Genomic DNA, 17,355 nt, shown 5'->3' on the forward strand with positions numbered 1-17,355 from the left:
TAAACTCATATATATATATATATATATATATATATATATATATATATATATATATATATATATATATATATATATATATATATATATAAAAACAGAATGCGACAGTTCAAATTAAATAAATTGTTTACTGTTAGCGCTTTCAGCCATATGGGCTCATCAGACAGTTATACTTTTAACTGTCTGTAGAGCCGAAATGGCTGAAAGCACTAAGTGTAAACAATTTATTTAATTTGGACTGTCGCATTCTGTTTTATTTATTTAAGTATTTTTTGCTGTACCAAGGCTCTATCTATCTATCTATCTATCTATCTATCTATCTATCTATCTATTTATCTATCTAATATCTATCTTTCTTTCTTTTCAATGTGTATCGTTTTCATCGATAATATTTTATGTCCTTTTATTTTTTTGATTAAAAGATTAAAATGTTTTCTTAGGTGCTCCTGTAGCATTGCAAGAGAAAAATACGAAATCCGCCAATATGCGAGTTATCTATTATTAATAAATAATTGTTCTGCAGTGCCATTAAGAAGCTTCGAAGGAAGCATTTTAATATATTAACTAAATGTTTTTTAAAATATGGTATTAGTTGTCTTCCGCACATACATAAAGGTATCAGTAACGTTGTAACTTTATTTTTGAATGCTTGACTTTGACACCTTAGCTCGACACAATAGTCAAATGAAAGGGGTTGGACTTAGGCTAGTGCAAATGATAACCCCAATGACTGGTACTGCTAATATGGTATAGAAGATAACTGTAATCGGTAATACATGTATAAACAAAGATAAGATGGTGTCTATGGTTAAGATACAGCTATCTATCAAGGTAATGGTTTGGTAATTGGAATTTCTAGGACATCGAATAACTTCAGCGTTTATTAAGTTTATCACAAACAAATCCGAAAACATTTGAATCATCATGAACGCCGAAGATTTCCGAAAATATGGACGCAAAATGGTGGACTATATTGCTGACTACTTGGAAAACATCCGAGAACGCGAGGTAGTGCACAAAGTTACCCCTGGTTATCTCAAAAAAAGACTTCCGGACGAGGCACCCGAAAATCCGGAGGACTTTGAGGAAGTTTTCAAAGACATCGAAAAGTTCATAATGCCCGGGGTAAGAAATTTGAATAATTCATTGATTCTCAAAAAGGACTCTGGTGTGTATAGTAGCTTGTATGAAACTATAAAAGATAAGAACTGCCAATAACCATCGTTTTAATTTAACTCACAGTACCCGCAATGTTAATATATTTTACAATCATATCATATTGTTCGTGCATACTATTATCTCTTTGGTTAATTCTTAGCTATCGTGTGTTATTCGTATCAGGTTTATCGTTTAACTCTTTTTCCCTTATGCCGTTTGTGACGTTATAGCAGCTTTACGTCAAGCGCTGTTGAATGACGTTATCAATTTTCCCACAGCGCACTTGCGATAACGCGTTGAAAAACGTGATTTTTTACAATAACGTTTTCAATATATATATGGCGCATTCAGTTGTAATATGGATATAGATGTAATTATGAATAGATTTATATCAGATTTTCATCTTTTCTAAAATCATTAAAATATCATCACACTGTGTATTACCGTATTTTAACACTCATTCAATACAAATAAAAAAGTTTTTGATATTTCGTCAACAACAAGTAAAATTAAACATCAAAGAGTAATACATAACAAATAAATCTCAATAAAGCATGTCTCAATAATATCTAAACTTATCTATATTAAACCACCTGCAACAAAGAGTAATGTTATGAAATAGTATTTACTTCACTTACTATAAACATAAACAACAACATACATGTACCTTGTGTGACAGCCAGCCGTGCGTGTGCCTGAACGCCGTATTTATTTTATTTTACTTTCAACAAAATACTTAAATACTTTATATACTACAATCACACCATACAACATATTTCAACCAGACATATTTGTAACACCTTGGTGCATGTAATAAAGTTATATTGCGCAAAAACGAAATATATGCGAAGCGCATCAGGGCCGGCCAGGAAAAAACTAGAGATAAAAAATATTTCATCATAAAAACTCTAGAAAACCTGTGTCCGTAGCCAAGTGCCGCTGGATGCTAAAATGTTATGACGGACCTCATAACTTACAAACATAATAAATGACACATCCATATGCGATTATATAAACACATGTATATTTATTGCTTTGTACCTTAAAGGGGCATGGTCACGATTTTGGTCAAATTTTATTTTTCTGTTTTTATTATTTACAATGCTTTATGAATGCATTTCTAATGATCAAATGAAATTTTGGTGCAAGTTGATGAGTTTTAAGCAAGATACAGGGCTCTAAATTCTTCGTTATGTAAACAAGGCTCGTGCCCTTTTTTTGTTTACATAGGATCAATATACCAGTAAAAAATCTTTTTCAAGCTGATTTGTCTATATTCTTATTCATTTTAAGCATAAATAAACAGTTCCTAACGAATAACACATTCATTTTAGGTCTAAAACTGGAATTTTCATTTCAACATTCAAAATGTAAACAAAAGCTTTGTTTACATAGCGAGGAATTGTAAGCTCTATAACTTGCTTATAACTCAACAAATGACACTCAAATTTTGGTTACCTATTAGAAATGCCTTACTGAAGCATTGTAAACATTAAAATCGAAAACATAATTTTTGACCAAAATCGTGACCATGCCCCTTTAATTAAAACTATTTTAACTTTTGATGTCACTCGCTTGAAACGGCGGCTAGAAGTGACCCACCCTCAAAAACCTGTTCTTTGCTACCATTGAAAACCTTTTCCTATTGGTCAATTTCTGACCAATACAATACATATAACTTATAAACATGTGGTCATTAATACAACATTTTCCCGCTATTGCTATCGAAACGCGGGAAAATATAATTGTTATTTTAAATTTCTCGTATAAACAGATAAAAAAAAAGATTTTTCCTAGCTTAAAAGATTTTAAATTTTGACGTCATTTTTCTATGGTTTATTAATAAAGCACATAGGATAAACTACTCGGTATTTGTAAATAAAACGAAATTGTGTGTATTCATTATCTTAATTCGTACGTGTTCTTTATCAACATTACATAAAATCAAATTTTGCGATTATCGGGTTAATCGTGAATATCGTTGAATGAAATGATACATTTTTCATGAACATCGTTAATTTTTTCCTTTAGTGACCGACCTTTTGCTTCTTAGATGAGTGGGAACATTGTAATATGAATAAACACTTTTGATGAACGGGAAAGGAGTTCGACCCTGCAATGCACCGGTGCAACAGGGTTTTTTTCTAATTTGGTCTCATCTTTTATATTTATTTCATTTTATCCATCGGAGGCAAAATTGCAACCTCGCAGATTGCATTAATACCATCAGTAAATTTCTTTTTATTTAATTTCATTTATTAAGTTTGAAGGATAAACAACATTTTTATGATGGAAAAAATACTTTAAGGCTGAGAATCTGAGAATCTTAGGGTTAACGTGTAAAGTGTATTGAAGTGACAATTTTGAATATACGGATGAAAGTTTGTTTTGAAAGAACAATTTAAGTTCTACTACAACATCAAAATATTAATGATAAGACTTGCAGACCTAGTATTAGGTATCACACTAATTACTGGAACAAACGTTTCCGAAAATACTAAATACAGGTTCAAATAATTATACTTGTAAAGTGGATGACACATCTTATCTTTAAGTTATCTAAACAACAAAGATAACAAATCTTAATAGGTTTATGTAGTCATGTTAATATAAAGGGATGGCATGCTCAAGATAAAGTGCTTCTGTCGATAACACACGTTTCTTACTATGTATAGATATAATCACATATCGCAATAGGTTATGTAATTAATGCCATGTTCATGGAATTATAAATACATATCAGTGTATGAATTGTGTTTTTACAGCCCTACCTTATTTTCAAGAGTGATATTCTTTTTGGTTATAAAAATGAAAAAGAAATTCTTTAATACAACCACTTTTCACTTGTTGGAAAGCATTTCTTCAAATTGTAGTTTGTCCCAATTTACTGTTTCCGTAATTTTTAAAATGATTTTTTAAATAAAAATAAACACACTTGTCTTTTCAGTACAGATCCCAGATTTATTCATTGACAAATAATCTGTTTCAACCTGTTTCAACCCCTAAAAAACTTAGGAACAAAATATCTTACGGAGATTTATAATATGAATTGGCATTTTTGACATTTTATCATTTCGGAAATACTCGGGACATCTCTCACAATTTGTGATTGTTATTAGCCGGGATACGTTCATGCCGTTTGCAATGCAAAATTCCCTGGGTTTTTAATGCGGTTAGTGTATACAAAAGCTGCATTAGTTTGTTTTGTGTATATCACATAAAAAACAACAAGGATGCATGACAAATTAATGTCTTTTTCTTTAAATTAATAGTGTTTGTTCTTTTTAATAAAGCAAACATTTACTGAATCATATCTAGAAGTATAAGAATTAGAATGTAAGAAAAATGCCGATGAGTTTGTTTGACGAAAACATGCATACCCAATGTTACATTAAACATTTTAATTTCATTTGGTTTTTATTTCCCCTTATGTTACAATGGTGAATTTTCTATGGGTGACTGATTTCATCTAAGTGGGAATGGTGCACTGGTAAGGCTGTTAAAGAACAAAGGAAATTTATTACAGGTGAATTAAAGTCTGTTCAACTGGTTGACTTTAGGTAAATTTTTGAACAAATAAGAAATAACTGGCAAATTTTAAATACTGTATTTTAATTAGAAAAAACAATTTTTTATTCAATACATGTACATGTACTGAAAGTAAATTTTAATAATGAAAAAAGGTCTGTTTGACGATTGACCACAGGTCAATTTTTTTTTTTTATGAAATAATTAAACGGCGTTTTTTTCCCAAGATTATGTTTAAAATAAAAAATAAACGAAATAATTTTAAGCAAATAATAGAAGTCAATTTTATTAATTAAAAAGGGTTTGTTATATGAATGATCTTAGGTAAATTTAATTTTATTTAGAATTGCTCAATATTTATTCTTTTGAAAACAGACATACATGTAGTTGCATTAAAGTTTATTTTAAATACAGTCATAGCCAATAACAAACTCTGATGAGCATTTATAACTTATTTTGAATTATGTCATATCCATGTTCATATATATTAAGCGATGATACACAAATATTTCATAAAAATCATCAAAATATTTACATGTATAAGCATCGTACTAGGCTTATTTTGGATATCGTCGGTCCCATGCCTATAACACCCCAGGTCCTGTAGACAATTTGTCTGCACGGCCTGGTATGTTATAAGACCGACGATTGGAAAATAAAGCAGTCAATGCTTAATTTTAGAAGAAATCCTATAAAAAATCTTAACTAAAACAAGTATGCTCGGAAGTTGTAGACACCACCATTATCATCCTACAGTTTTATTAAGTACGTGTGTGTGTTCAAAAAGAGGTAATTATCCATGAATGGTTTATATTATTGATTTTGTTTCAAATCATTCAAGAGATAAAAAAAAACACGTTGGTATTCCCGGAGAGGGAGAATATTGGCTTTTCTTACACTTTAATGTTTAGAAACTATTACCCTTCTAAGAGAACCAGTATCCTTACTTTATTATAGTTCCCTGTTATAATACTACTCGCAGAAACATGCACATATTCAGTTTACGAATCAAATAGGTACTATATGTAAATATATTTCATAGCAATGTCGATTTTTATTCAGAGCATTTTTTTTATCAATAAGCATGTAGCATAATATTTTTAATGCCGAAAAATCTGTCCTTATTGTTTGAGTATGTATTTGTTCCTTAAATTTTGTGTACGCGATTTCTCAAGACTGTTAAATCGATTTCGATCATTATTTCAAATACTATTGCCAGTGGTCATAGTTCTTGACGTTTTATTTTTAATTTTTGACATCATCACTTCCGGTTCTGATTTATGGCCGATTTTGTAATTTTTACGATTTTTAAGGGGCAAAAATCCAGAATCTTTAATGTGCCGTATTTTAGGAACAAAAAAACTGTGTGAGCATTGTAAAATTTATTGATGATGCCATACATCATCTGAAAGTTGTGGGATGGGGCTGTATTTTTATCGATATTGCATCGAATCATATAAAAAATCTGACGGAAGATTATTATTTGTAACGAGATCGTACATGTATCTAGTTATAATTATTACGATTACTACGATCAAGAATGGTCTTGCTTGAGTATTTCAAAAAGCCTAACAGTTATGAATTTTGCAAACAAAATTTAAGTAATTGGTTATTTTAGATCATTATCAAACTATATCAAATCAATTTATTGATAAAAGCAAAAGATATATAATAAGCAAACGAAAGCAGTCTTGTGTCTAATGACCGTTACATTTTATCGTTTGGATAAATGAAGCAACAATCCTAGTCATACATGTAGTTCTACTGTACCCCAGACACGAAATATTAAATAAATGCAAAATATGTTAAACAAGCTTACTACATGTATATGTAACTAGCTAGAGACGAGCGTTGAAAAGGAAAAATTTGGGGATATTTTCATTCTTTTAAATAAATTAAACATCGTATAATCCCTAAGGTATTTTATGAATATCAAATAACTAACTACAATGTGCTGCATAAATATCTCGGAACAGAATATACATGTAGTAGTTAAAGCGCTACTAATTACGACACCACCAAACTATAACTAAGTAACATCCAAGGACGCTTTCTTATTACAGGTTACACACTGGCATAGCCCATATTTCCATGGGTACTTTGCAGCTGGTAACACATACCCTTCCATACTGGGAGATATGCTCTCTGACGCTATTGGATGTATTGGCTTTTCGTGGGTATGCTCGTTATTCCTTTATAATACAGTAAAACACGCTTATAACGAAGAGCCAGGGACGGGTGATTTTACTTCGTAATAAGCAAAATTTCGTTATATCCGTCAAAATAATAGCATATTATGTAGTGATAGAGAACGAAAATCATTTCGATGTAAGCGTCAGTTATTATAAGCGTGTTCGCTATAACCGTTTTTAACTGTACATCACCCGATACCTGAAAAAAATGTTGTGTAAATAAACGTTTCTATTCATTACTACTGGTTGGCACATATATAAAAACAACGTATAAAACAATTTTTGTCCAGGCTGCAAGCCCTGCGTGCACAGAGCTGGAGGTTATCACTACAGATTGGTTGGGAAAGATGCTTGCACTTCCGGAAGAATTCTTACATTGTGGACCCGGGAATGGTGGTGGTGTTATCCAGGTTTTGAAATTTGTTTTTCAAATAATAAAGACAAGCACTCTCAAATCTAAATCATGACTGTTAAAGTTTGAAATAAAAAAAAATACATGTCTATGATAATATCAAAGAAATGCCTATTATAATAATAATGAAGAAAGTTACTCTCTAATCTAGTAAATAATGTTAAAAAGATTTTTTATATATAAAATTGGTTCAGTAGATATATTGTCGTGTTTTAATTGTAGAGCACGGCCAGCGAAACGACATTTCTTTGTCTTCTTGCTGCTCGAAATAAAATTGTGGATAAAATCAAGAAGGAGAACCCGGATATTAGGGAAAAGGACATTTTACCACGGCTAGTTGGTTACTGTACAGATCAGGTCAGAAGTTGTTGCAATATGTCATTTGAACATAAAGCTAACACCACTAGCTGTTTAAAAACAGTTTAAATTGAAAAACATTAGAAACATGGACACATTTCTAAATGTAAGAAATAAAAGTAAATAAGATAATAATGTTATTAACTTTGTATTTTCTATCTACCAGGGAAATTCGTCGGTCCATCGGTCAGCACTACTGGGCGCCGTTAAAATGCACAAACTGGAAAGCGACGAAAACTTAAGCCTCCGTGGGGACACACTGAAAGAAGCAATTGAAAGGGATAAAAATGATGGACTTATACCATTTTTCGTAAGATTGTGTCTGAACACATAGTTTTTAAATTTTTTAATCACATACATGTATAAATTAAATAAAGTATCTGCTGAGTTCTGATCTCAATAGAACAACTGAATGATGCGCAAAGCAGCATTTAATTGGTCCCCTACCAGTGAAACCCCGGGGGAGGGTGGGGTTGGACTATATCTATAGTCTTTTCTTTTATCGCAGTCAGTTATTCGGTCCCCATTTCGATTTCCAATCTTTCTTTTTTTTTTGGGTTCTGGTTCGACGAATTGATTTCGAAATTTCAGTAGAGATTCATAATGATGCCCTACAGAAAGAGTGTGAATAATTTTACTTTTAATCGACATGCAATTAAGTAATTGAATTTAAATGTAACTCTTATGTGCGATCGGCTTAGATTAAGTAGTACTATGAATGCGAGAAAAAAGAAGACAGGACTTTTTGATGCAAATTATACTATACCATGCAATCCAACCCAGCACATAATCACACGCCGGTTTTAAATCTATCTATCATGAAAGGTTAATTCAGCAAATGCGATAAATGATTTGATACAAGATATATAAAACATATTTGATTGCATATAAAACAAATTTAAGGAAAAAAGAAACCGCATTTTTAAATACCCCACTTTCTTTTGCCCTTCCAAAATAAAAAAAAATGAGGAGTAATGATAATAATTGTTATGTTTTGTAAATTGAATTAATATTCCAAAGGATAGATGTTGATATCTTTTTGTTGTGTTTAGTTGTGTGCATCCCTTGGAACTACGGGAACGTGCGCATTTGATAATTTGGAGGAAATAGGACCAATATGTAAGGCATCCTTTTATGGTCTATATTTCACAAATATTATTACTTTATGTTAAGTTTCGTTAATTGTTTGAAACACCATTAAATGAATATTGCCATTTCCATTCCTGCATATACATTTTATTAAAAAAGTGAACTGGTGTTTTTAGGTGAAGCCGAACATATATGGATGCATATTGATGCTGCGTACGCAGGAAGTGCCTTTGTATGTCCAGAGTATCGTCATTATATGAAAGGCATTCAGGTTAATGTACATTTTTTAATGTTTCTAAACATATCACTACATATTAAATCTTTGTGAATCTGAAGAACCCTTTTATGCATGTGAAGTTATCTCAGTATCAAGAATTTCAGGATATATAGAAGAATTAGATTAAATTCATCCAGAAATTTGCAAGATTTGGATTTCATCATGTATTTTAAATTTTTTTTAATGAGTATGACAATAATTGCACACCTGTGAAGAAAGTAGAAACTTGAGACATTGTTATTTGATTATTGTCAGTATTTTATATATTTTCATTTAATATCTGTCGACATAAGTAATAGATGATCATTGATTTTATTCAACTACCATGCCATTGTGCATGAGTACCATTTAAGGTTTTGTTTAAATAAAATAATTTGTTTTCCCTTGGACTGAAATGTCACACTTTCATTGGTTTAAACATAGCACGTGATTGCCTCATATATCTCTATATTTGTTCGGTGAGAAATAATATTAGGCAATATGACCGTCATTGGCCGACGCTTCGCTTACTCATTTCGACATTTCATAGTATTTAATTGATACATAAACCGCATGCCGTTAGTTCTCAAAGTATTTGGAGCCCTTTGAAATTCTTTAAAATTAGAGTAGTTGCCCCTAGAATATTGACATCACATTGTTTTGTCTGGAGCAGAACAAAATGACAGCGTCAAAATTTGCTCAAATCTCTGCATTGGAAAGGAAGAAAACATTTCAAATATTGAATAGCAACAAAACATTGTAAGTAAACATACTCTGGAATCATTTAAATTCGTGGGGGCCAATTTTCGTGGATTATGACTTTTTTGCTGATTCGTGGGGATGTGATTTCGTGGATGCGTTAGTTACTGTTTTAGCAACAAAGATAACTCTTTCTAAAATTGTTTTCGTTGAGGATTTAAATTCGTGGGGGAGAGCTACCCACAAATTCCACGAAAATTGAGCCACCACGAATTCTAATGATTCTACAGTAGGTGAAGCAAAGATTTTGAAAAAGTATTTGAAAGGTGAGATTGAAAATTTTTTAGATGTTTAAATGAGTTAAATTGGACGAGATGTTAGGCATCTTGTACATGGCTTTACGTAGATCATCGCTATTTGTAAATAAATATGTCGCTTGATAGTCCTCGGGAAAACAAAACACTTATTAGGTCAGTAACTAACCTAATGAGTAATAATAAAGCATGGGCCGAAATTAACCTTGATGCCATATTGATAACGCTGCAGAGAATAAAGGAAATATCAAAAGGCATTCATTCTGATAATAAGAATGCACGCCATGATACGCAGGTGTCAAAACAAAGTTATTTTCTTCTATATATTTTTACCAAAATTTCTATTAGACATCTTAGGTGGCATAGCTCTGCCGACACTTATCAGATAGTTAATAGTTATGTTGACTTGTCAGATTTTTAGGTCGATATGTCCGATCTAAATGTTGACTTGTGAGATTTTATTGTCAGAAAAGGATCAACATTTTTTGGTGTCAAAAATTAATGTTTTTTTGGAAAACTTTGGGAATTATTTGTGAACCATACGTAAAAATACTGTTGTGATCCTGTATTGGCCTACATGAATAAATACCAGTGCTTTGATATTGTAGTATGCAGAGACGTTTAGCGTGAATCCACACAAATGGATGCTCATCAACTTCGATTTATCTGTTATGTGGTAAAGTTCAGCAGTATATGAAAACTTCTTAAGTAATCCAAATGCAAATAATCTTTTTAAAAATTAAAAAAAAATTACAATGACAAGTCATTATCAACCTTTAATATGTATGTCCGTTGAAAATTAAAGGATAAAGAACAGTTCCTACTTGGTGGACGCATTTAATGTTGATCCAATTTATCTCCGTCACACGAACGAAGGAAAGGTACCAGACTATAGGGTAAGAACATTTCCCTCTCTTGATTCTGCTATATGAATTATACACCGTTATGGAAATAGGCAATTGCTGCCTCTTTGTTCTGATAACATTGACTTAATGATAGTAAGACTCAATAAATTCTCATATTTAACACAATCGAAATTTTTAATGTTACTTACTATTTCATAATGGTATTATTCGTTATCCCGGTTCAATCAAGGGTGTACAGGGATTTACCATGGGTTGTATTCCATGCACCCTGAGGATTTACCCTGGGTTGCATTCCATACAACCTGAGGCCTGCGGCCTCAGGTTGTATGATATACACCCAAGGGTAAATCCCCATACACCTTTGATTGGACTTTACATAGATATAACAAATTTATTTCTGTTATTATACATGTACAAATTGTAAAATTAAATTGTTTTTACTAGTAAAACATATGAATAATGAAATTTAGTTTAGTTTTCATTCATTTTTTTCAGCATTGGCAAATTCCTTTGGGCCGACGGTTTCGTTCTCTTAAGTTGTGGTTCATGCTGCGGTCTTACGGAGTTAGTGGTGTGCAAAAGTACATTAGGAAGGTGAAATGAATTTTCTCTTATTGAATAACTTTAAAAAAACCTTGCTGTTGACTATTCCAGCCATATGGTTTGTAGAAAGGAGGTTAAATTGAGGAACTAATTATAAAAGGATAATGAAATTATTGCTCTTTATACGTTCTTGTTATGTTTATGTAAATATTGCAATCGGTATTTAAAAACTTTATCATTCGTCTGTACACTCGTTAAAGATATGGTTATATTTGTCATTATCTTGTTTTAAAGAAACAACGTAAAATAATTATAAAAAAACCCACATACACTGTCTTTATTGGAAGATTTAAGTTTTGAGAATATAATAAGAAAATGTTATATGTAAAACAAATCATCCTACAGAGTGTAATTTTTCTCAGACTGTCATTTTACTCATTTACATTCTACTCATTTACTGATTATGAAGGCTGCGCTCTGCGAGCGACTTATAGTAATCAGTTTGTCCGTGTGTCCGTACGAGACGATTTGTTCAGAGCATATCTCGTCTCAAATTGGCCCAACCTAGGTCATACTGCTTCAAAACGAGAGGAATTAATATCTGCGTTAAATTGGGTGAAGGGTGTGCACTGACCTTAACCAAGTTTATAGGTTTAAGGTCTAGGTCATAGGAGAATTATCTGAAAACATTATTTCCGGGTCATATTATCTCTCCCCTTGGTTCAATCTATCTCTTACTTCCTTAGCAGAGTGCTTTGCGTTAAAGTGTGTGCAATGACCTTGAAAAAAGTTTCAAGGTTAGAGCTCAAGGTCATATCAGACCACTCATCTTTTTTTCTTATTCATATTTCATATTCATATTTACTCTCCTCTTAACCATCTTCTGATTTGTAGATTGATCTAACTTTCAAGGTAAAATGTGAAGGTTTTAACATGCTGATCTCTATTAAATATAGCTTTGGACCATTACTTTTTCTCATTTGCTTAATTTTGCTTAGATTAAATCAATTAAATGATTTTTGGTAAAGGGTAATGAGCTTGATTTAAAGTTCCATACTAACTACTGGAAAATTTGTAAGTCAATGGTTATACGATTTTTTTAATATTTAAGCAAGGCCCTTTGAGATAGTCACCATCTGAACGTAATCTAGTTTGATATTGATATGCAAGAACATGTAGAGAACTTTAACCCTGCCGATTGACAAGCTATGTCATATTTTTGACAATTTACTGTATATTCCTAATTAAACGCGAGGAATAAATATCCACGTTACAGTAATCCATAAATAAGTTTATCGTTAAATATTTACATTGATTGCAAATACAATTCCGTATATGAACCTATAGAAAAGTGAAAACGTTCAATTCTGTATGAACTTTTTCGTGACGTCACAATGTTCATAGCACGCGCTTATCGCTTGTCTTATTGTAAACATAAAATCTCCGTTATTATAACAGTTCTGAACGATTTGTCTTTTTCAAACGTAAATATAAGTAATAATATACAGTTGTCAACAACTGTTTTGTTATACCCCTTCTAATCAATAACACGTTTTCGCGGAATGTGACGTCACCGGTCAACACTCTTTTTTAACAGTCGATTTTAACAGTTCCAATCTAACAGTTCCAGTCCAACAGTCAAAATGCTGTACTTTTTTCGTATAGAGTTATATAGTAACTGTTTTCCAGGGGTATAGCAAACAGCAATGTTAAAAAGTTCACCGGGATATGAAGTTGGTTGGTACGTGATCAAATCTACTGAGAAGCCCTTCGGGCTTTACATGATTTGATCACGTGACCAACCAACTTCATATCCCTGTGAACTTTTTAAATTGCTGTTTATTTCTTAAATATTAGCATAGTTATACTTTTTGGTCCACATCAAGATCAAAGAAAATTTTTGTTGTAACTTTAAAGAGTAGTTCAATTGGTTCAAAGAAAGGTAATCTATTACTGTTTTCTGTTCTCCTTAGCTTCATTTTTAACATTTCATGATCAAATGTTTCAGTTTCTTAAAGTAAACTTAAAAATGAAAAGATTTTCTCTAGGCAGAAAAATATGATACCGAAAATCCTAAATACACAGAAAACTATACAAACTTTTTAATTTACTTCAAATTAAATATTTTGCATATATGAAGTCGGAATGTTTTATGTTCTTTTATTAGCATTGTCAGCTGGCAAAAGAGTTCGAAAAACTGATCTTGGACGATGGAAGATTTGAAATTACATCAAAAACTGTCATGGGTCTTGTTTGTTTTCGACTCAAGGTATAACGTCCTTCAACGTTTCTTTTTTATCGCAAATACTTTTTTATTAAAAAATAAAATAGAATTTTTGTTCCGCATCGTCAAATGTGTTAAATCAAATTATTAAAGTAATTCTCATATAATATCATGAAATATGATATCACACCATCTTTCCTCTTTAAATTATTCCTGACACTGCACATGAAAATGAATATGCAAACACCTGATTATATTTTAAAGAAAGGGAACAAACTCACAGAGCTGCTGCTCAGCGAGATCCTGGAAGACGGGAGGATCTATATGATCCCAGCCTTATGTAGAGACGTGTATTTTCTTCGTCTTGCGGTAGTAGCTGAAAGAACAACATCAGAAGATATTCGCTTCTCCTTTGAGGTTATTAAGACTTGTGCCGACAAAGTGCTCCGCTCCTCGGGTGATTTTAAGGAGGATGAGCCTGTCTTTGTGGATATTGATCTCTCGAGAAAAAAGCCTACTCAACCATCGAAGATCAAAACACACAAGTGATATGTTTTTTTTCTTCGGTTTATTAGAGGAAAGAAATAGTTGACATTTAAGTTTGTTTGAAATATTGTTTTTATTTTTCAGAAAGGAAATCGATTAAGATTAATTGAGTTAAGACTGATTTTTTGGTATAGTCACACTCAGAACATATTATTTCGTATATAAAAATTTAGTTTTTATTCATACTTTTTATGCAAAAATCTGATTTGAACCATATCTGTATTTTCAAAAACAATGATATGTATATTGTGCCAATTCTTGTTGTTGATTTACTTTATAATAATACCTTTGTTACTTCAAAGGGTGGTTGTAGTTCAAATAACGTATTTTAAACTTTTCTTACTAGTAATTGTCAAAATTTGGTATATTTGATATAATATACCAGTAGTCAAGTATACAATTGAATATTCTAAGCTATTGAAAAGGTTCATTGTAAGACTGTGACAATTATGCAAAACGTTAAATACGACTTCGTTTAATTTCAATTTTATTTTATAAAATTTTGCGACGGAGATAAAAGAAATATGTTTTCAGTAGATTTTGGGTTAATTCTTAGCTGGTATCTACATATATAGTGTAACTAAAGTGATAAAAGTTTGTGCTCTTTTCTATTGACATTCATTTTTCTTGTGTTTCTTTTCTGCAGCTGGTATTTCCGCAATTCTTTTTATTGATATTTCGTTTGTTTCATTGTAAATTATTAAAGGATATAAACGAAAATTGTTACTGTCAATAGTACATCTGACGTATGATAATATTCCTTTTAGTAAGTTAGATTTAAGCAATATCTGTTTCTCTTTAATTACGTTATTTTCTTTATTAATATAATAATATATACATGCATGTAATAATAATATCAGTTGATCACAACTAATAAAGTTTTTCATACATCACAATTTTATGACCTGATATATAACTACATTATAACGCCGTGATTTTATGGAGGGATTGATTCTGCCCAATTTTCGTCGATCAAAGTTTATTTATCAGATCGACTTCCTTTCAGTCGATATTTAATCATTTAATTGTTTCATTCAAGTACAGATAATAATAACAAGCATTCTGAGAGTATTGCATAAGCAATACACGTCCCCTACCGGTTTGTATTATTCTATGAAAGCTTCCAAGCACACAACTATTTCAGAGCTATTGTAAACGAGATGGCATGCTTTAATCAGAGATAAAAGAACAGAAGAAATTAAAACTATATAGCTGATATAGAGATAATATTATACAAAATAAGTAAAATAATACTCTTTATTTCATCTCCTGTAATTTCGCCAAGTCTATTCTGTATTCGCTGGTAAAAATTTGTGAAAACAATGCACTGTTATGCACAATATCATTTCTTATGCACAATATCATTTCTTACCGTCTTCTGTACCCCGAATCAAACCAAACAGTTAAACAGCCCAACCCGACAACGAACCCGATTGCAATAATACAAAAAAAACCCTGCCGATTAAATTTACAACACAATGTTTGACACTATTTTACAGAATTTATTTGTTTGTCAGAAATGATAAAAGGAATGGTACAAGTAACGCACGATATTATTACTGACTACATACATGTACTGGCCTCGTTTATTCAGTACACACCGAACCCGATAACGAACCCGAACAATAAAAAATTGGAATATAAAAAATCAATTTTCTCGAAAATATGTCAATCAGACGCTACAAAAGTGTAAACTTGATCTGTAGTTTGACATTTTGAAGCTGTTCAGCAAGTTTCATATTATTCCTCAAATGCATAAAGAAAAAGAGTGTGGAAAACTGAAGTGGGACAGACAGACGGACGGACGGACGGACGGACAGACGGACGGACAGACGGACTGACGGACGCAACCGGTAGGGGGCTAATAATACATTGACTAAAATTTTGGCGAAAATATATACAGAAATTAAATGAATTTTAGTGAAAAACAAAAACTTAACACTGTACCGGATAATTATACCTGTAACAAGGTTGTACTTTTGTACCCGTCAAAGGTACAAGTATTTAAGTTACAAATAAATAATGTGATACATCATGGTTTAAAGAATCAATAGCTACTTTTGGGGGTTTTTTTTATTTATATTATCTTTCAGGTGATATATTTAGCATTAGAAAATAAATTCCTAGTGGAAGATAACTTTCCCAATAGGAAATTAATTTTTCTGAAGGAATTTTTAAAAATCCTAGAGAAATTTCAATTTTCGATATATATGAACGAAACTCTCAAAGTACTTTTATATCAGATAGGAAACTTTAAATTCATAGAGGAAAATTACCTTGAAGTAAATGTGTTAAGCGACTCACAATTATTATTTTTTTACAGAAAAGATTGAGGTTTAACAAAATACATGGTAAAGCGTGTGATAAAAACAAGCTCTCATGGTTTGTGATGGTACATTTTGTATATGATTTTTATCCACACAACGAGTTTAATAAAAATCATATATCGTCGCAAATCATGAGAGATCCTATACATGTATATATTTCAAGTTTATTATAATAAATTAATAACTATTTAATTATTGTGTGGAGGACGTACATTTTAAGGATGAGGTTTGGCGAACTATACCATAGCTTTGTTCAATGTGAGATTTTATACAGTCGATTCTTCAAAAGACACAGTGACTGTTATCGGGGCAAATTTAAGGGCATTAAAAATTCAGTATTGTGTCAGAAACTGCGTATTTCTGCAAAAGCTCTTATTTTGAAGATAATTGTAGATGTTCTTTACTAGATTTATTGGAGTTGCTTTAGTTGTTAATTAGTTAAGGATTTTTTTTTTTGTCTTGAAATCTGCAAAATTTTGTTGGTAGGTTTTCATTTTGTAAAACTATCATACATATGTAAGAACAATCTGCATCGATGTTTGTATGAAAACAAAACTAAGAAGTATTTACAAATATTAATTACCGCACGTTGTGTAAAAATAAATGTATCTTTATTTTGTCTTTACAAATATATTTTCAAGTTTTATTCTACAAACATTTCGTTAAAAACATGCAAATTCTGAAGCTTTTCCCTTTTTGAAAGTGCCCCAAAAATGCCTAACTTGGTTTATGTAGAAATGAAAGTAGTTAACGGTTTACAAGAAAAAACTTTGATCCGTATATGATTGGGCAAGGAAAGAATTAACCGTTTTATTACCGGTTCCAATATTCAAATAAAATCTCGCAT

At 31.3% G+C, this 17,355-nt stretch overlaps 1 protein-coding gene across 1 annotated transcript; it reads left to right on the forward strand.

Annotated features, from left to right (window-relative positions):
* Positions 1-755: 755 nt before the first annotated feature.
* On the forward strand, positions 756-15,077 carry LOC128166335 (aromatic-L-amino-acid decarboxylase-like). The gene is made up of 12 exons (XM_052831438.1): positions 756-1,122; positions 6,747-6,860; positions 7,166-7,285; positions 7,510-7,644; positions 7,811-7,954; positions 8,697-8,763; positions 8,910-9,004; positions 10,611-10,678; positions 10,808-10,898; positions 11,364-11,462; positions 13,579-13,680; positions 13,900-15,077. Exons 1-12 carry the CDS (start codon positions 922-924, stop codon positions 14,182-14,184), a joined length of 1,521 nt encoding a protein of 506 aa, XP_052687398.1. The 5' UTR covers positions 756-921; the 3' UTR covers positions 14,185-15,077.
* Positions 15,078-17,355: the final 2,278 nt, after the last annotated feature.

Source organism: Crassostrea angulata, chromosome 1 (genome assembly GCF_025612915.1).
Source record: "Crassostrea angulata isolate pt1a10 chromosome 1, ASM2561291v2, whole genome shotgun sequence".
Taxonomy (NCBI): Eukaryota; Metazoa; Mollusca; class Bivalvia; order Ostreida; family Ostreidae; genus Magallana; species Magallana angulata.

Bases quoted from the DNA above. Each gene is read 5' to 3' on its own strand.
- LOC128166335 (XM_052831438.1), top strand. From the start codon at position 922: ATGAACGCCGAAGATTTCCGAAAATATGGACGCAAAATGGTGGACTAT. The intron at 7,286-7,509 runs GTTTTGAAATTT...TTTTAATTGTAG, and splicing joins ATGGTGGTGGTGTTATCCAG to AGCACGGCCAGCGAAACGAC. The intron at 11,463-13,578 runs GTGAAATGAATT...TTCTTTTATTAG, and splicing joins TGCAAAAGTACATTAGGAAG to CATTGTCAGCTGGCAAAAGA.